At 36.4% G+C, this 15359-nt stretch overlaps 1 protein-coding gene across 1 annotated transcript in view; it reads right to left on the bottom strand.

Moving 5' to 3' along the window:
* Positions 1-15359, bottom strand: part of PTH2R (parathyroid hormone 2 receptor) — an 88813-nt gene that overhangs the window by 52290 nt on the left and 21164 nt on the right. The window contains exon 2 of the mRNA XM_005672143.3: positions 7196-7298. Coding sequence (XP_005672200.3) covers positions 7196-7298 — 103 coding nt within the window. The remainder of the gene's footprint in view (positions 1-7195; positions 7299-15359) is intronic.

Raw genomic sequence — 15359 nt, 5'->3', positions numbered from 1 at the left:
AAAATGTAAAACAAATTGGTAGCTTTGGAAACTAAAAATGGGGTAGATATGATACAAACATCCCAAAATTCATCTGCCTAGCCTCATCAAAGGCTCATTAATAGGAACATTTGATTTGCATAAATTAAAGATACTTTAGTGATTCCAATACATGAGTCATAGCCATTAATATATAAGAAACATCAGAATTCATTGAGAATGATTTCTGTTAGTAAAATTCTTCTACCATAGTTGCTGTTGCATTTTTTACCCTGGATTTTTAAAAATCACTGTTAAAAAATACAACACATGAAATAGATGGAGCTTTGTGGATAAGCTCCAAGATTTGGGTTTGCGTTTTTACCAATAATTAGTGATTTCTTTGAGTCTAACAAACAGAATTCTCACACGTTCTACTCACTCGAGATGAATCCAGAACCCCATCACTTCTCACAATCTCCATGGCCACTCCCCACCAAGGCACCACATCTCCAACTTGAATTACTCCCATGGCCTCCACCTGGTCTTCCTGATTGCATTCTTGCCCTTCTCTCATCTGTTCTGCATGAAATAGTTCAAAATCCTGCAGACTTCCCATCTCGCTCTGAGCAAAAGACAAGTCTTTCCAGTGCCTTAAGACCCTACATAATCGGCTCCCTCCCCCAGTTTATCCTCTCCCCACCCACGCCCACCTACACTCCTTATCCTCTTTCCTGCTATATTTTTCACCTGAGCTTTCATCACTTTCCACTGTTAAATGTTATTTCATTACTGTTTTCTTAAACCATGGATTTAAGGACCCTGAGGGTGCAGAATTTTGTCTGCTTTGTTTCCCGCATTTGCCACCCTGTATTTTTCAGGGCTCTCCTCCATTAGTTATGCATCAAACATCTGAGAAGAGAGCCTATCACCCATGTCATACTCCAACTTCCCCAAAAGATACTACTTTTCATGCGTGCGGTATCCCTTTTCCATTGCTACCATGACAAATACCACAAACTTAGTGGCTTCAAATACCCCAACTTTATTATCTCATTATTTCTCTAGGTCAGCAGCCTGGAGCGCCGAGCTGGATTTCTGCTTATAAAACTCACAGAGCTGAATTAGGGCCTAGGATGGGGTTTGGTGCTTTCTAAGACTCTAGAGGAAATTCAATTCCCTTACTCATTCCAATTGTTGGCAGAATTCAGTTCTTAGCAGTGTAAGACCAAGATTCCCATTTCCTTCCTGGATGTCAGCTGAGGGCTATTCCCAAATTCTGGAAGCAACTTGCATTCCTTGGCTTGTGGCCCCCTTCCTCCATCTTCAAAGTCAGCAAGGGAAGTCAAGTCCATCTCACATTTCAAATCTCTCCTCCACTCTTTTTTTTTCACTGACTGATCCTTCTGCCTTTCTCTTTCACTTTTAAGAACCGATGTGACTATATTACACCCATCTAAATAATCCAGGATAATCTTCCTACTTTAAGGTCCATGAACTTAACTCCACCTGCAATGTCCCTTTGCCATATACTATAACATACACAAGCATAACACTAGATATTAGGGTTTGGACATCTCTGAAGGGACATTATTCTGCTACCACAAGTACTACCCATTATAACTCGGTTTTTTAGTTACCAATTATACTAACTGTAGCTGAAGATTTTTGTTCTGGCTAATGTTCATTATGTCAAATTGTTTGTTCAGTTCTGAATAATCAGCACAATAGAACCTCATGCAAACCCTGATTTCTACAGAAAAGAATTCAGAATGAAATTAACATGTTAGTGTCCACCATATTCTACGGAAACAAATTTTGTTTTGTGGGCTGCTGATGCAATAAGACAATGAACTCCCTCACCCACACTGTTCACATAAAAGAGAGTGTTTTCTTGGAAACAGTCTTACTTTGCTCTCATAATAAAAGCCTGGGCTTTACATATTGTACACAACCCAGGAACTCATCACGCTGGCTCCTGCTACTATGTACAGCATCACTTGCATCTTTCCACCATTTTTACCTGCCTTGTGTTTGTTTGTTTCCAATTCTCATTAATACAGTGTAATGAATCAATCTCTTCCATCAATTTTGCCCTAGATACTCTTCCATGTCTTGATAGCATTCCTGTTGGCTTCCCATTCACTTTGTCTTTAACAGGTCATGCATCCTTATTTATCTGGATCTAATCCTTTATCAAATATCTATTGTGCAACCCACATAAACTGCACCCAGACATTTATTCTTGTGTTCTTGTAACTAGCTGTCCCTCTGAAATGTATGCTGCAATGTCACATTTTCTGACAAGAGTTAGTCATATGATGGACAAAGGTCATCGAAGTGTAAAAGCCAAGGACTAGTTTATTCTATAATTATGTAGTTTTTAAACTGCAATGGAGAAAAACCCGCTGATATTTTCCTCATGCTTTAAAAGGAATACTTTTTTGTTCCCTAAAAGATACCAGCCCACACACATCCACTCATAAACATATGCCAAAATTCAGAAAACCAATACCCCCCCAAAAGAGTGTTTCTGTGGATTATAATCATCTCTCTGGTGGCTCTTTGACAAAGAGAAGAATAAATATTCACAAAAGGTTGAAAAGATTGGGAAAGCCATGCCTGCAAACAGATAATACAGAGATCTTAATTAACATCTTCTCTTTGATCATCATTTCACATTCTATGTGAGTAAATACTTACATTATTTAGCAAGAAACGAATTGTCTGATGAATCACCAAATTCCCTTTATAAATTAACACCGTTAATTGCAATCCCTGTAATCTTTTGTGTGTACCACTGGTCATTAGTGAAACTTGTCAAACCATGATATTTACACAGAGAAATCTGAAATTTGGATCATCTGACTCTTTTTAGTTCTCTAGTACCCATAATACAGTATGACCAGACAGCTGTGAAATGAAACTGGGACCACTAATATTTAGGGTTTTGTTTTTAAACACTTCAGTAGTTTTATAGCTAGTACTCTCATTTATATATTCTTTTCTTTCTTTCACGGACATGAGAAAAATTTTTATTTTCTAATAAAATTTTTTCAAAATATAATATACCCACATCTAGAATTCACAGTTGGTAATATTTTACCATATTTATTTCATCTAAGTTATTTTTGGCTGTGGTATTTTAAAGTAAGTTGTAGACAGCATAACAGCTCACTGCTAAAGGTTTTGATATACATCTCTCAATTTTAGAAGAATTTAAAAGTGAAAATGTCTTAAATTAGCTAAGTGAATCCAAAATGTCATTTAGTTCTTTACACTTGCAAAGAGAAGAAATGTTGAGTCAATGTATCTTTAATTAGACATTCCTCATTGAAAGGTAGGCCAGAGTTTGACCAGACTTAATTCTCTCCTATTTGAATGGAAAACGATCTCAAAGAAAGTACCCTTTCTCTTTTAATATTTATTCATCGACATGTTTCCCATGATTTATACCATCATTAATTTTAGACGTTACATAAGTTCAAATCTAGATCATTCACTGTTTTTATGTGTGGTGTTTTTATGTACTCTTGTGGTGTGTAACTGATTCACAGCTGCTTGTCTTTTCCCATCCTATTTCCTCTGCCTAGAATGTCTTTTTACTTCCTCCTCTACATATATAATTCCTACTCTTTTATTTTAAGATTACTCCTCCAGAAAGCTTTCTCTGATTCCTTCCTGATGAAGATGCTCTTTTAGTGGTTCCATAGTTGTGATACCTCTGTTATTAAACTTACACACCATTTGAAAGGTGTCTATTTCCCTGACTAAATCATCATTTTCATGGGGTAAGGACAGAATTTGATTCATTTTATCCAGAGCTCCCTATAGAAGCAACATAACTGTAAGCACATAATACATTTGTTGAATTGTTAAAGGGACACTAAAGATGATAATGCTGGACTAGAAAATCTCTAGGATATCCTCCTGCTCAAAATTTCATGAAACATCATAGAAAACAATTCATTTGGCCTCATAGATAACAATCATTATAAATTCATTTTTTTTCTCAATGAATTTATCACATCTGTAGTTGTATAACGATCATCACAGTCCAATTTCACAGGATTTCCATCCCACAACCCAAGCACATCCCCCACCCCCCAAACTGTCTCCTCCAGAGACCATAAGTTTTTCAATGTCTGCGAGTCAGCATCTGTTCTGCAAAGAAGTTCAGTCTGTCCTTTTTTCAGATTCCACATGTCAGTGAAAGCATTTGATGTTGGTGTCTCATTGTATGGCTGACTTCACTTAGCATGATAATTTCTAGGTCCATTCATGTTGCTAAAATAACTGGTATTTTGTTCATTTTAATGGCTGAGTAATATTCCATTGTGTATATGTACCACAGCTTCTTGATCCACTTCTCTGTTGATGGACATTTAGGTTGTTTCCATGTCTTGGCTATTGAAAATAGTGCTGCAATGGACATCGGAGTACATGTGTCTTTGTGAGTCCTGGTTTTCTCTGGGTAGATGCCCAGGAGTGGGATTGCTGGATCAAATGGTAGTTCTATTTTTAGTGTTCTGAGGAATCTCCATACTGTTTTCCACAGTGGTTGCACCAATTTACAATCCCACCAACAGTGTAATAGGGTTCCTTTTCTCCACACCCTCTCCAGCACTTACTGTTTGTAGACGTTTTGATGATGGCCATTCTGGCTGGTGTAAGGTGGTACCTCATAGTGGTTTTGATTTTCATTTCTCTAATAATGAGTGATGTTGAACATCTCTTCATGTTTTTTTTTGGCCATCTGTATGTCTTCTTTGGAGAACTGTCTGTTCAGATCTTCTGCCCGTTTTTTTGATGGGGTTGTTTGTTTTTTGGTATGGAGCTGCAGAAGGTGTTTATAAATTTTGGAGATTAATCCCTTGTCAGCTGATTCACTTATATATGTAAATATATATATATGTAAAATTCTAGGTTAATCACTAAAGAATTAAATATTTTAATTAAATGTTTTATATATATGTTATATATATATCTAGGTTATTCTAGGTTAATCACTAAAGAATTAAATATTTTAATTAAATGTTTTATATATATGTTATATATATATCTAGGTTATTCTAGGTTAATCACTAAAGAATTAAATATTTTAATTAAATTTTATATATATATATATGTGTGTGTGTGTGTGTGTGTGTGTTATATATATACATATATCTTCCAAGTTGTAGGGAAAGAGAGGATTAAATAAGGCTAAAATTCTCAATCATTTCAAAAGATGCCTACAGAAGGTGAAGGTGGGGAGTGTAATGGACAAATAGGAAGAACTGGTGAAATGAAAAGCCCAAATAAGATGTTAAAATTAAATTCAAATACTGTATATTAATAATCAAAATTAATGTAATTGGCTAAACTCTTCAGTTAATAGACAAAGTCTATTAGAATGAATAACAAGAAAAAGTCCACCTCTGTCTTTTTTATTAAAAATATTCACAAACCATATGTACACAGAAAAGTTTAATAAAAGAATGGATAAAGATAAGGTACTCTCATTTACTGGATGTAGAGTGTTGATTTTGCAAAATGAAAAATTTCTGGTGATTGGTTTGTACAACAATGTGAATATACTTAACATTACTGAACTACACACTTAAAAGCATTTAAAATGATTAATTTGGAGCTCCCTGATGGTTAAGGATTCAGTATTGTCACTGCTATGGTGTGGGATCAGTCCCTGGCCTGGGAACTTCCACTTGCTGCGGGTGCAGAAAAAAAAAAAAAAAGATGATTAATTTAATGTTATGTATATTGTACCATAATTAGGGATTTTTAAAGATGGGGAAAGATGTGCAAAGCAGCTACCAAATGAGAGAAATAAACTAATGTTGTTTGTTAAATATTGTTATTTTAATATGACAATTCTATAGTATATATGATTTAATATTTAAAGCAAATATAAACTAGAAATAAAGAGGGCTGCTTCGTATCAAACCTTCCATTGATTTACCAGGAAATATAATATTTGTAAACTTGTATATACCCAAATACATAATATTTGTAAACTTGTATATACCCAAAAACATATTTTCAAAATATATGAAGCAAAAAATTCATTATCGTAGTGGGATACTTTAAGATACACATATTGGAAAAAGTCAAGTATTTGAAAAATCATGGATACAGAATACATGAACCATACAACCAATAAGCTTAACCTAGTGGACACTATAAAACACTTGTATTCAGACTGGACAAGACACATTCCTTTGAAGATCCCATGAAATATTTATCAAAATTGACACCAATATAAGCCGTTAAGTCTCAACACACTATTAAAACTCATTAGCATGCAGGCCATATTCTTTGATCATAACCAGTAGAGAAATCAATCACAATTTATTTTAATATTTGGAGACTAGAACAAAGCAGATGTCGAACTCTATATTTTATTACAGGGCATAACTTTAAGGATGTTACTATAGTCACATTGTTGGGAGTTTAGGGTGCTCAGTAAATAGCACCTCCCTCTTTTTAAAAATTATCTTTGAATATATTCAACTATCAAGGCAAGGCATTTCCCTATATAAAACATAATTTCCCCGCCACTCCAATCCAATAAATAACTTTATTCAGTGGCCCCAATGAGAACTGTGAGTGACCACCAGACCCCAAGGGAACACAAGCCACAGGTCCCTGTGCAGCTGCAAGGGCAGAGGCACCCCAAAACACCAACACCACCACAAGCTCATCTATAGTTCTGCAGTTCTGTTCTTATAATTTGCCACTTGAATTCAGAACTAATTGAGAAATTACATAAGGAGTAAGGCAGATGGAGATCAAATAATTATTTTTATTAAGAAGAAAGTCTTTTGGAGAACGTGACTTATGTATGAATGAGTGGGTCTTGCTCCTTTGAATTGTACATACTACCTAAAACTGCCAGTGATACCCACAAGTACAGAGCCTGCTCCTCCAAGCTTGTTGCATGGTCAAGGGCAAACCAGTATGCATGGTCTCCTCACACAGATCTCGGAGAGGGGTCTGAGGAAGAGGCTGATGTGCACATGCCCAGTCTATTCCCAAACTCTCAAACTAGGCAAGTCACTCCTGTAGGGAGGGAAGGGCTGGTGGGTTAAAGAGATGAAAAGAGCCTTATTCCACTACATGCCTCTCCACATGGAAACATGGAATGATGACTAGGAACTCTCTACTACTCACTAAGGAGGAAATCTGCAATCTTTGTGAGGGCGGGGCACTTGGGGGACAGTTTTCTCAGCATCTTTACCTCCTTCCTGGAGCTGGGCTGTGATGTTGAGTTCACACTGCATTTTAGCTTTCAGCACAAGGACAATCTGCTCCTCTATAGTAATGGTGCCATCAGAATCCAGCTGTAGACATGAACAAAAACAGAGAAAAACATGTCCATTACTTTTTTTATTTTTATTTTTATTTATTTATTTATTTTTTTTTTGTCTTTTTGCCATTTCTTGGGCTGCTCCCATGGCATATGGGGGTTTCCAGGCTAGGGATTGAACCTGAGCTGTAGCCACCGGCCTACACCAGAGCCACAGCAACTTGGGATCCGAGCCACGTCTGCAACCTACACCAGAGCTCACGGCAATGGTGAATCCTTAACCCACTGAGCAAGGCCAGGGATCGAACCCACAACCTCATGGTTCCTAGTCGGACTCGTTAACTACTGCGCCATGACGGGAACTCTGTCCACTACTTTTTTTAAAAGCCATAATACAACCTTTCATTATTTCACCTTCTAATATAATTGAAAATTAGTTATGATATCAAGCTACCAAAACAGATCTTTCTCTGTATCAGAATCCAAATTCCATCAATGTATAAGATTTTAGAAAAATCATACTTTCACCTGATTAGCCTAAAGGGAAAAATTCCATTTTTTAAATTAAAAATAGCCCCAGAAAATGGTAATTTAATAAGGTAACAATTAAACCTAACTCTTAGGTAACTGTATTAGATATATCTGTATTATCAGAAAAAAATAATAATTAGATTACAAATTTCCTGGAACGTTACAAAGACTCAATATTTTATTAATTCTCTTAAAATATGTCAATTACATACACAGAAAGGAGAAACGGACTATTTAGCTCTACTGAAAAATTACCATCAAAATCTGAGCAAATCATTCCATGTTTGGGGGCTTCGGTTTACTCATCTATGAAATAAGAGAGTTACACCAAACGATCTCCAGTTAACTTTTTGCCTTTTTTCTTCCAGCTTCATTAAGATATTATTGACAAATAACATAAGTAAGTTTAAGGTGTGCTTGTAATGATTTGATACATTTATATATTGTGAATACATTTGTATATGGTGACATGACTACCACAAAACTGTCAGTTAACACCTCCTTCCCCACATACTTTCCTTCTCTATTCGGGGTTTTTTTGTGATTTCACATGAATTTTAAGATTGTTTGCTCTATTTCTGAGAAAAATGCCAGTGGAATTCTTACAGGGATTGCATTGAGCCTCTAGATGGCTTTTGGTAGTATGTGCATTTTTAACAATATTAATTTTTTGATCCATAAACATGCAATATCTTCCCCTTTTTTATGTCTTCTCTAATTTTCTTCATCAAAGTCTCATAATTTTCAGTGTACAGATATTTCACCTTTTTGGTTAAACTTATTCCTGAGTATTTTATTATCTTTTATTCTACCGTAAATGAAATTGCTTTATTTTCTTCAAATAAAACACCTCTCGAGAAAACCTCATGTATTGGGAGTTCCTATTGTGTCTTAGCAGTAACGAACCAGACTAGTATCCATGAGGATGCAGGTTTGATCCCTGGCCTCGCTCAGCGGGTTATGGATCTGGCCTTGCCATGAGCTGTGGTGTAGGTCACAGATGCAGCTGGGATCCCACATTGCTGTGGCCGTGGCATAGGCCAGTGGCTACGGCTACGATTCGACCCCTAGCCTGGGAACTTCCATGTGCCATGAATGCAGCCCTAAAAAAAGGCAAAAAGAAAAGAAAAGAAAGCCTCATGTATTAAAATATATATATTTATAAGTAAATATATATATACATACATACATACACACTAGCAGAACTTCCCTGGCTGAAGCTTAGGGAAAGACAACTGCAAAATCACACTGTCTCACTAATCTGAACCTTTCTTTATACTAGAACTTCCTTTGAAAAACCACAGGGCTTTTTAAAGCATTGCCAGAAAAATCACTATTAATAGGAATATAAAGATGCCTAACAGCATTTTATAGGATGCCAACACAATTTTCCTTTCTACCAGATATCTTTCATTAGATATCTTGACACCTTTTCCCACCCTGGAGCATGTTTCTAACATACAACACATGAGTAATAAATGTCTGTCGGATGAATTCATCTAGATTTGGCTTTAACACCACTAGCATGGAAAGGAAATTCTATTATTGGAAAACTTCAAGTTCAAGGAAATATATTTCAAATACGGTGAAACATTCCTAAGTATTTGTTCAAAGTATGGTGCTTAGACTACTTGAATCTGATGCCTATGTAAAAACACAGATTCTTAGGCTGCACAGCACACTCAGTGAATCAGAATTTATTTCTAGAGATAGAGACTGGTAATCCTCACATTTCATGGGAATCCCTGGTGATTCCTGTGCACTTCAATGGGTTTGAGAACCAACATATTCGAAGGTACAAGTTGATAGTGAAGCTCATTCTATTAGTCAAGGTTCAATCACAGAAGCAGAACTATTAAGAGACTGAGATGGATTATAGATAAATAGGCAGAGATAGAACTAGTGATAAAGATAGAAACAGAATAAAGTATTTGCTAAAGGGATTTGATCTCTACAGCTGTGGGAGCTAGTTAAACAGTCTCCAAAAGGCTAATTTTTTTGTCTGATGCTGGAACTAGGAATCTGCAGGTCACGTAGTCAAAAAGAGAAGGTGTAAAAAGGAGAGTGAAAACAAGCTGGAACCCTGAGCATAAGCTGGAAATCATGAGGACACACTGGAATTCACATGAATTTTCAGTACCTCCAACCTTCATGATGTGGGTGTCTAGTAGGAGAAGCTGGCCCTCTCATCACAGACGTAAAAACACACTTGGCCCAGAAATCAGGGAAATTAGAGGAGAACTCAGAAAAAGATGAAGTAGTTGCAGGCTTGGTTGCTATCCTATTCCAATGACATACATAAGCCAGCAGACAAGCAACAATGTCTGGGAGATATATAAATGCCTGCCTTGACCACCTGAGTGTGAAAAACAAAATGGCTGCTGCTTCGCCTCTGCCCTCAAACATGTATGTGTTATCTACAGCTGTGTAACAAATTAACCCAAAACTTTCTGGCATAAAACACTAAACATTACTTTTCTCACAGCTTAGGAGAGGCTTAGCTGTGTGATTGTAGCTTAGTCTCTTATAAGGTTTCAGTCAAGACTTCAGCCATAGATGCTGTTAACTAAGACTTGACCAGGACTAAAGGATTCACTCCCAAGATGGCCCACTCACATGGCTATTAGCAGAAGGCCTCGGTTCCTCCATAAGATTCTCTCTATATGGGTGCTTGACTGTCTACATGACAACTGGCTTCCTACAGAGTAAGTGATTCCAGAGAGAAAGCCACAAGAAAGCCACAATGCCTGTTATGACCCAATCTCAGATACCACATAGTCAATCCCAATATATTCTATTGGTTAAAAGCAAGTCACCAACTTTCACTCAAAGTGAGAGGAATTAATATCTACCTCCTAAAGAAGGTATCAACAAATCTGTAAACATATTTTTTTGGTCTTTTTGTCTTTTTAGCACCACACCCTCAGCATATGGAGGTTCCCAGGCTAAGGGTCCAATTGGAGATGTAGCTGCCAGCCTACACCAGAGCCATAGCAACGTGGGATCCAAGCTGGGTCTGTGACCTACACCATAGGTCATGGCAACGCCGGATCCTTAACTCACTGAGCAATGCCAGGGATCGAACCCACATCCTCATGGATGCTAGTTGGGTCACTAACTTCTGACATGATGGAACTCCTGCAAACATATTTTTAAACAATCAAAATTTTCTGCTGGTGGTCAGCTATTGTCTAGAACAAGAATAGTGAAAATTGTGTTTACTGTGGATTTACTAACAATAATAGGGTCCAGAGCTTTGCTTTTCTGTTTTCTGTTAAGAACTTAGAGATTCCTAAATCAAATGTGACGATAAAACCTATCAATTTACCTAAATTGATAAACTCCCAATAATGCAATCTTTTGCAAATCCCAAATCTTTCATTTCAGGCTGCAAATGAACTTATTCTCTAGAATCATTCTTTAGGGAAAGTGGGAGAACAAATCTTTGTATGTTGTGCAATAAGACATTATGGACTGAACATCAGAAATAGAAAGATGTTTACATTACTAGCCATCAGAATTATACTTAGAGATTATTGATAATTATGATTTTAAATGACATGTGAAATTATAGACTGGGAAGTTATACTGAAATGGAGGCTACAGAAAGAATACCTATCATAAAGAACTAGTTTTAGCATCAAAAAATTGCCTTATTCCTAAGAATTAGGAATTTATTATTTCCTAATATATTGAGAGTAGATCAAGTAAATAGGCATATAGTTTTAGATTTCTGGATAGTATTCATAGTTCAATGCCCATAGTTATTTTAATGTGAAGGAAGAAAATAATCCAAAACTAATTTTTTGGATTGGAACACACATCACAATTTAGTTATCAGGCTGACACAATGCAGATTCTGAGCTAAAAGTGAGCCATAAAAAATCAAAAAAGGAGAATGAAATGGAAAAAGATGATTCATCTGAGTGAGCACAGAGGAAAAAATGAGCTCTTCCCATTTATTCTCCAGAAACAGTTAGTCATCATTCAAGTTGTTTGGGTATTCGTTTTGTTTTGTTTTTTTCTTTTATTTTTCTCCTGGCTGTTTTTTCAGTTCAATAGTTACTTTCTTTTTACTTCAAACCCAGAAAACACCAGGTAATCTGTGATCAAGTTTCAGAACGATAAATCTGATTCAGAGAAATCTGACCTCAATTATTAAACATGAACATTTCAAATCACCCCTTATTCTATTTTTACCTGAATAAATTTGTTTTTGTTTCCTTTTGTGCAGATTTAGCCTTTTTACTGGGATAACATTTTCAGGAACATAATCATCATATAAACTACAGCTCTAAAAACTGTGGCCAGGTTTGCAGGAGCAAGTTTGATTAGCATGTGCTCACTGACAATCTTTAGTCATTAAGTTGATCTTTATTCATTTCAAGTAACAGTAAGAAAATGTTTGTTTTTTATATTGTTTTATTGTTTTCTCTTCTGCCTTTCTTACAGAAACACGTGTTCTTTACCATAAAGGGACATTAAAATCACAGTGAACTTACAACAGAAAAGTAATTTTCATATTCAATCTCTATTACTCCCAAAGCAACAATTGCATTGAAAACAAAGCAGTACATTTAGAAATACAGATGTTGGTAATTTTCCCCGGACAAGTGGTCATTTACAATTTGAAATGAAATGTTGAATTTCAATCTGTCACATATTTGATGGCTAAAAGAAGCCCTAATTTGAGCATGTATATTTTATTGCAAGTACCTAAAGTTATCCTTGTAGATATAATTGTTCGTGTCAGAATATGTGAATCTTCATAATTACAATATTCACATTTGGTCCATTTTCAAGCTAACATGAATTCATAAATTAGATGTAGTATTAAAAAGAAGCATTCTGGAACTTCTGTTTCTGGCATTGATGGAGTATACATATTTCCCTATATTCCTCCCAATAAGTAGAACTAAAACTTTGGACATTATGTATAGAATGGACATAAGATGATTCTGAAAAGTGGAGAACAAAAATCAGACCAGCTGGAGACTTCAGATCCTGAAGAACAATACTGTGGTAAATTCTCTGGGTTTCTTTTTTTTTTTTTTTTTTTTTTTTTTTTTTTTTTTTTTTAAGTTTGACTGTCTCTGGGTTTTCTTTTTATCTCATATAGTCCCAACTTGGAGAAGCAGGCAGGTCTAAAACACCAACAGGTATTAACAAAAAAAAAAAAAAAAAAAAAAAAAAAAAGCCTCAAGAAACCCTGCTCTCTATAACAACGAAAGAACATGGGTGGCCTGACAAGACAAAAAACTTTTAGACAATAACAACTTGTCCCAAGCCAAACATCACACTATAACTACAGTCCTATCCCAACCCACACCCACCCAAGATCAAGTGGAGAGTCAACTCCCCTGCATCCACCCTGGAATGGTTTCAGAGCAAGGTGAAGAGCCAGGACTTCTAACCCACAGTGGTCTGTAACAGGGTCCTAACGGTACCTCCTGCTCTGGGTCTCAATGGAGATTTTTGTGGGGAGTGTAGACTTCCAACTTGAGTTAGCAATAACAGGAGCCCCTTCCTCCCCCTGACTGGGGTGGTGTCAGAGAAGACCCAATGGAGAGCCAGTCTAGTAACAATGAGGCCACCCTGTTGTGGTATTGGTGGATTCTGTGCAGACCACATGAGGAGCAGAATTTATACCTCCACCCAGCAGTAACAAGGAACTCACCACCTTGAGTGTGACAGCTGGCCAGGAAAACTCAACTTCTACCTTCTACTGAGCAGTAACAAAGCAATGTTCTCATTTTCCCAGCTATATTAACACCAGGTAGAGTAGACTTCTGAGCAAACAAATTACCAAAGACCAAAAGGGACACTATATAATGATAAAGGGGTCATTCTCCCAAGAAGACATAGCTATCCTAAATGCTCATACACCAAAAAACAGAAAAATATGTGAAGCAAAAACTGATAGAACTGAAAGAAGAAACAGACAAATCCACAATTATACTTGGAGACTTCAGTATTCCTCCCTGTGTTGATAGAACTAGACAGAAAAATCAACAAAGGTGTAGAAGAATTCAACAAAGCCATCAACAAAAAGGACCTAGCAATCATTTATAGAACATTTCACTCAACAGCTCAGAATACACATTTTTCTCAAGTATTCACAGAGAATATATACCAAAGTAGATCACATCCCAGGCCATAAAACAGATCTTAGCAAGTTTAAAACTGAAATCATACAGAATATGTTCTCAGATCACAGTGGAATCAAACTAGAAATCAGTAACAGAAAGATATTCCTTTACACCATACACAAAAATAAACTCAAAATGGATTAAAGATCTAGACACAACTCAGGATACTATAAAACTCTTGGGGTCAAACATAGAACACTCCTTGACATAAATTGCAGCAATATGTTTTTTAATCCACCTCCCAGAGTAATGAAAATAAAAACAAAAATAAACAAATGAGACCTAACTCAACTTAAAAACTTTTGCACAGCAAAGAAAACCATTTGAAAAATGAAAAGATAACCCATAGAATGAAAGAAAATCTTTGCAAATGAAGAGACCAGCAAGGAATTAATCTCCAAAATATGCAAATATCTCATACAGCTTTATATCAAGAAAAAAACAAACGAATCAAAAAGTGGTCAGAGGATCTAAATAGACATTTCTCAAAGAAGACAGGCATTTGGCCCAAAAGTCCATGAAAAGATGCTTAACATCACTAATTATTAGAGAAATGCAAATCAAAAAGACCATGAGGAGTTCCCGTCGTGGCGCAGTGGTTAACGAATCCGACTAGGAACCATGAGGTTGTGGGTTTGGTCCCTGCCCTTGCTCAGTGGGTTAACGATCCGGCGTTGCCGTGAGCTGTGGTGTAGGTTGCAGACGTGGCTCGGATCCCTTGTTGCTGTGGCTCTGGCGTAGGCTGGTGGCTACAGCTCCGATTCAACCCCTAGCCTGGGAACCTCCATATGCCGCGGGAGCGGCCCAAGAAATAGCAACAACCACGACAAAAGACAAAAGACAAAAAAAAAAAAACAAACAAAAAAGACCATGAGGTATCACCTCACACCAGTCAGAATAGCCATCATCAAAACGTTTACAAACAATAAATGCTGGAGACTGTGTGGAAAAAAGGGAACTCTCCTACACTGTTGGGGAGAATGTAAATTGGTGCAACAACTATGGAAAACAGTATGGTGATTCCTTAAAAAAGTAAACATAGAACTACCATATAACCTGGCAATCCCACTCCTGGGCACACATCTGGAGGAAACCATAATTCAATGTTCATTGCAGCACTCTTTACAATATCCAAGACATGGAAGCAACCTAAATGTTCATCAAAAGAGGACTGGATGAAGAAGATGTGGTACATATTTACAACAGAATATTAATTGGCCATAAGAACAAAATAATGCCATTTATAGCAACATGGATGGACTTAAAGATTATCATACTAAGTGAACTACGTCAGACAGAGGACAACTATCATATGAAAGCATTAATATGTGGAATCTAATAAAAAATTATACAAAAGAACTTACTCACAAAACAGAAACAGACTCATAGATTTTAAAACCAAAACCTTTGGTTGC

This window comes from Sus scrofa, chromosome 15 (assembly GCF_000003025.6).
Source record: "Sus scrofa isolate TJ Tabasco breed Duroc chromosome 15, Sscrofa11.1, whole genome shotgun sequence".
Lineage (NCBI taxonomy): Eukaryota > Metazoa > Chordata > Mammalia > Artiodactyla > Suidae > Sus > Sus scrofa.
The sequence above is the reverse complement of the archived record's forward strand: the minus strand, read 5'-3'. Positions and strand labels throughout refer to the sequence as shown.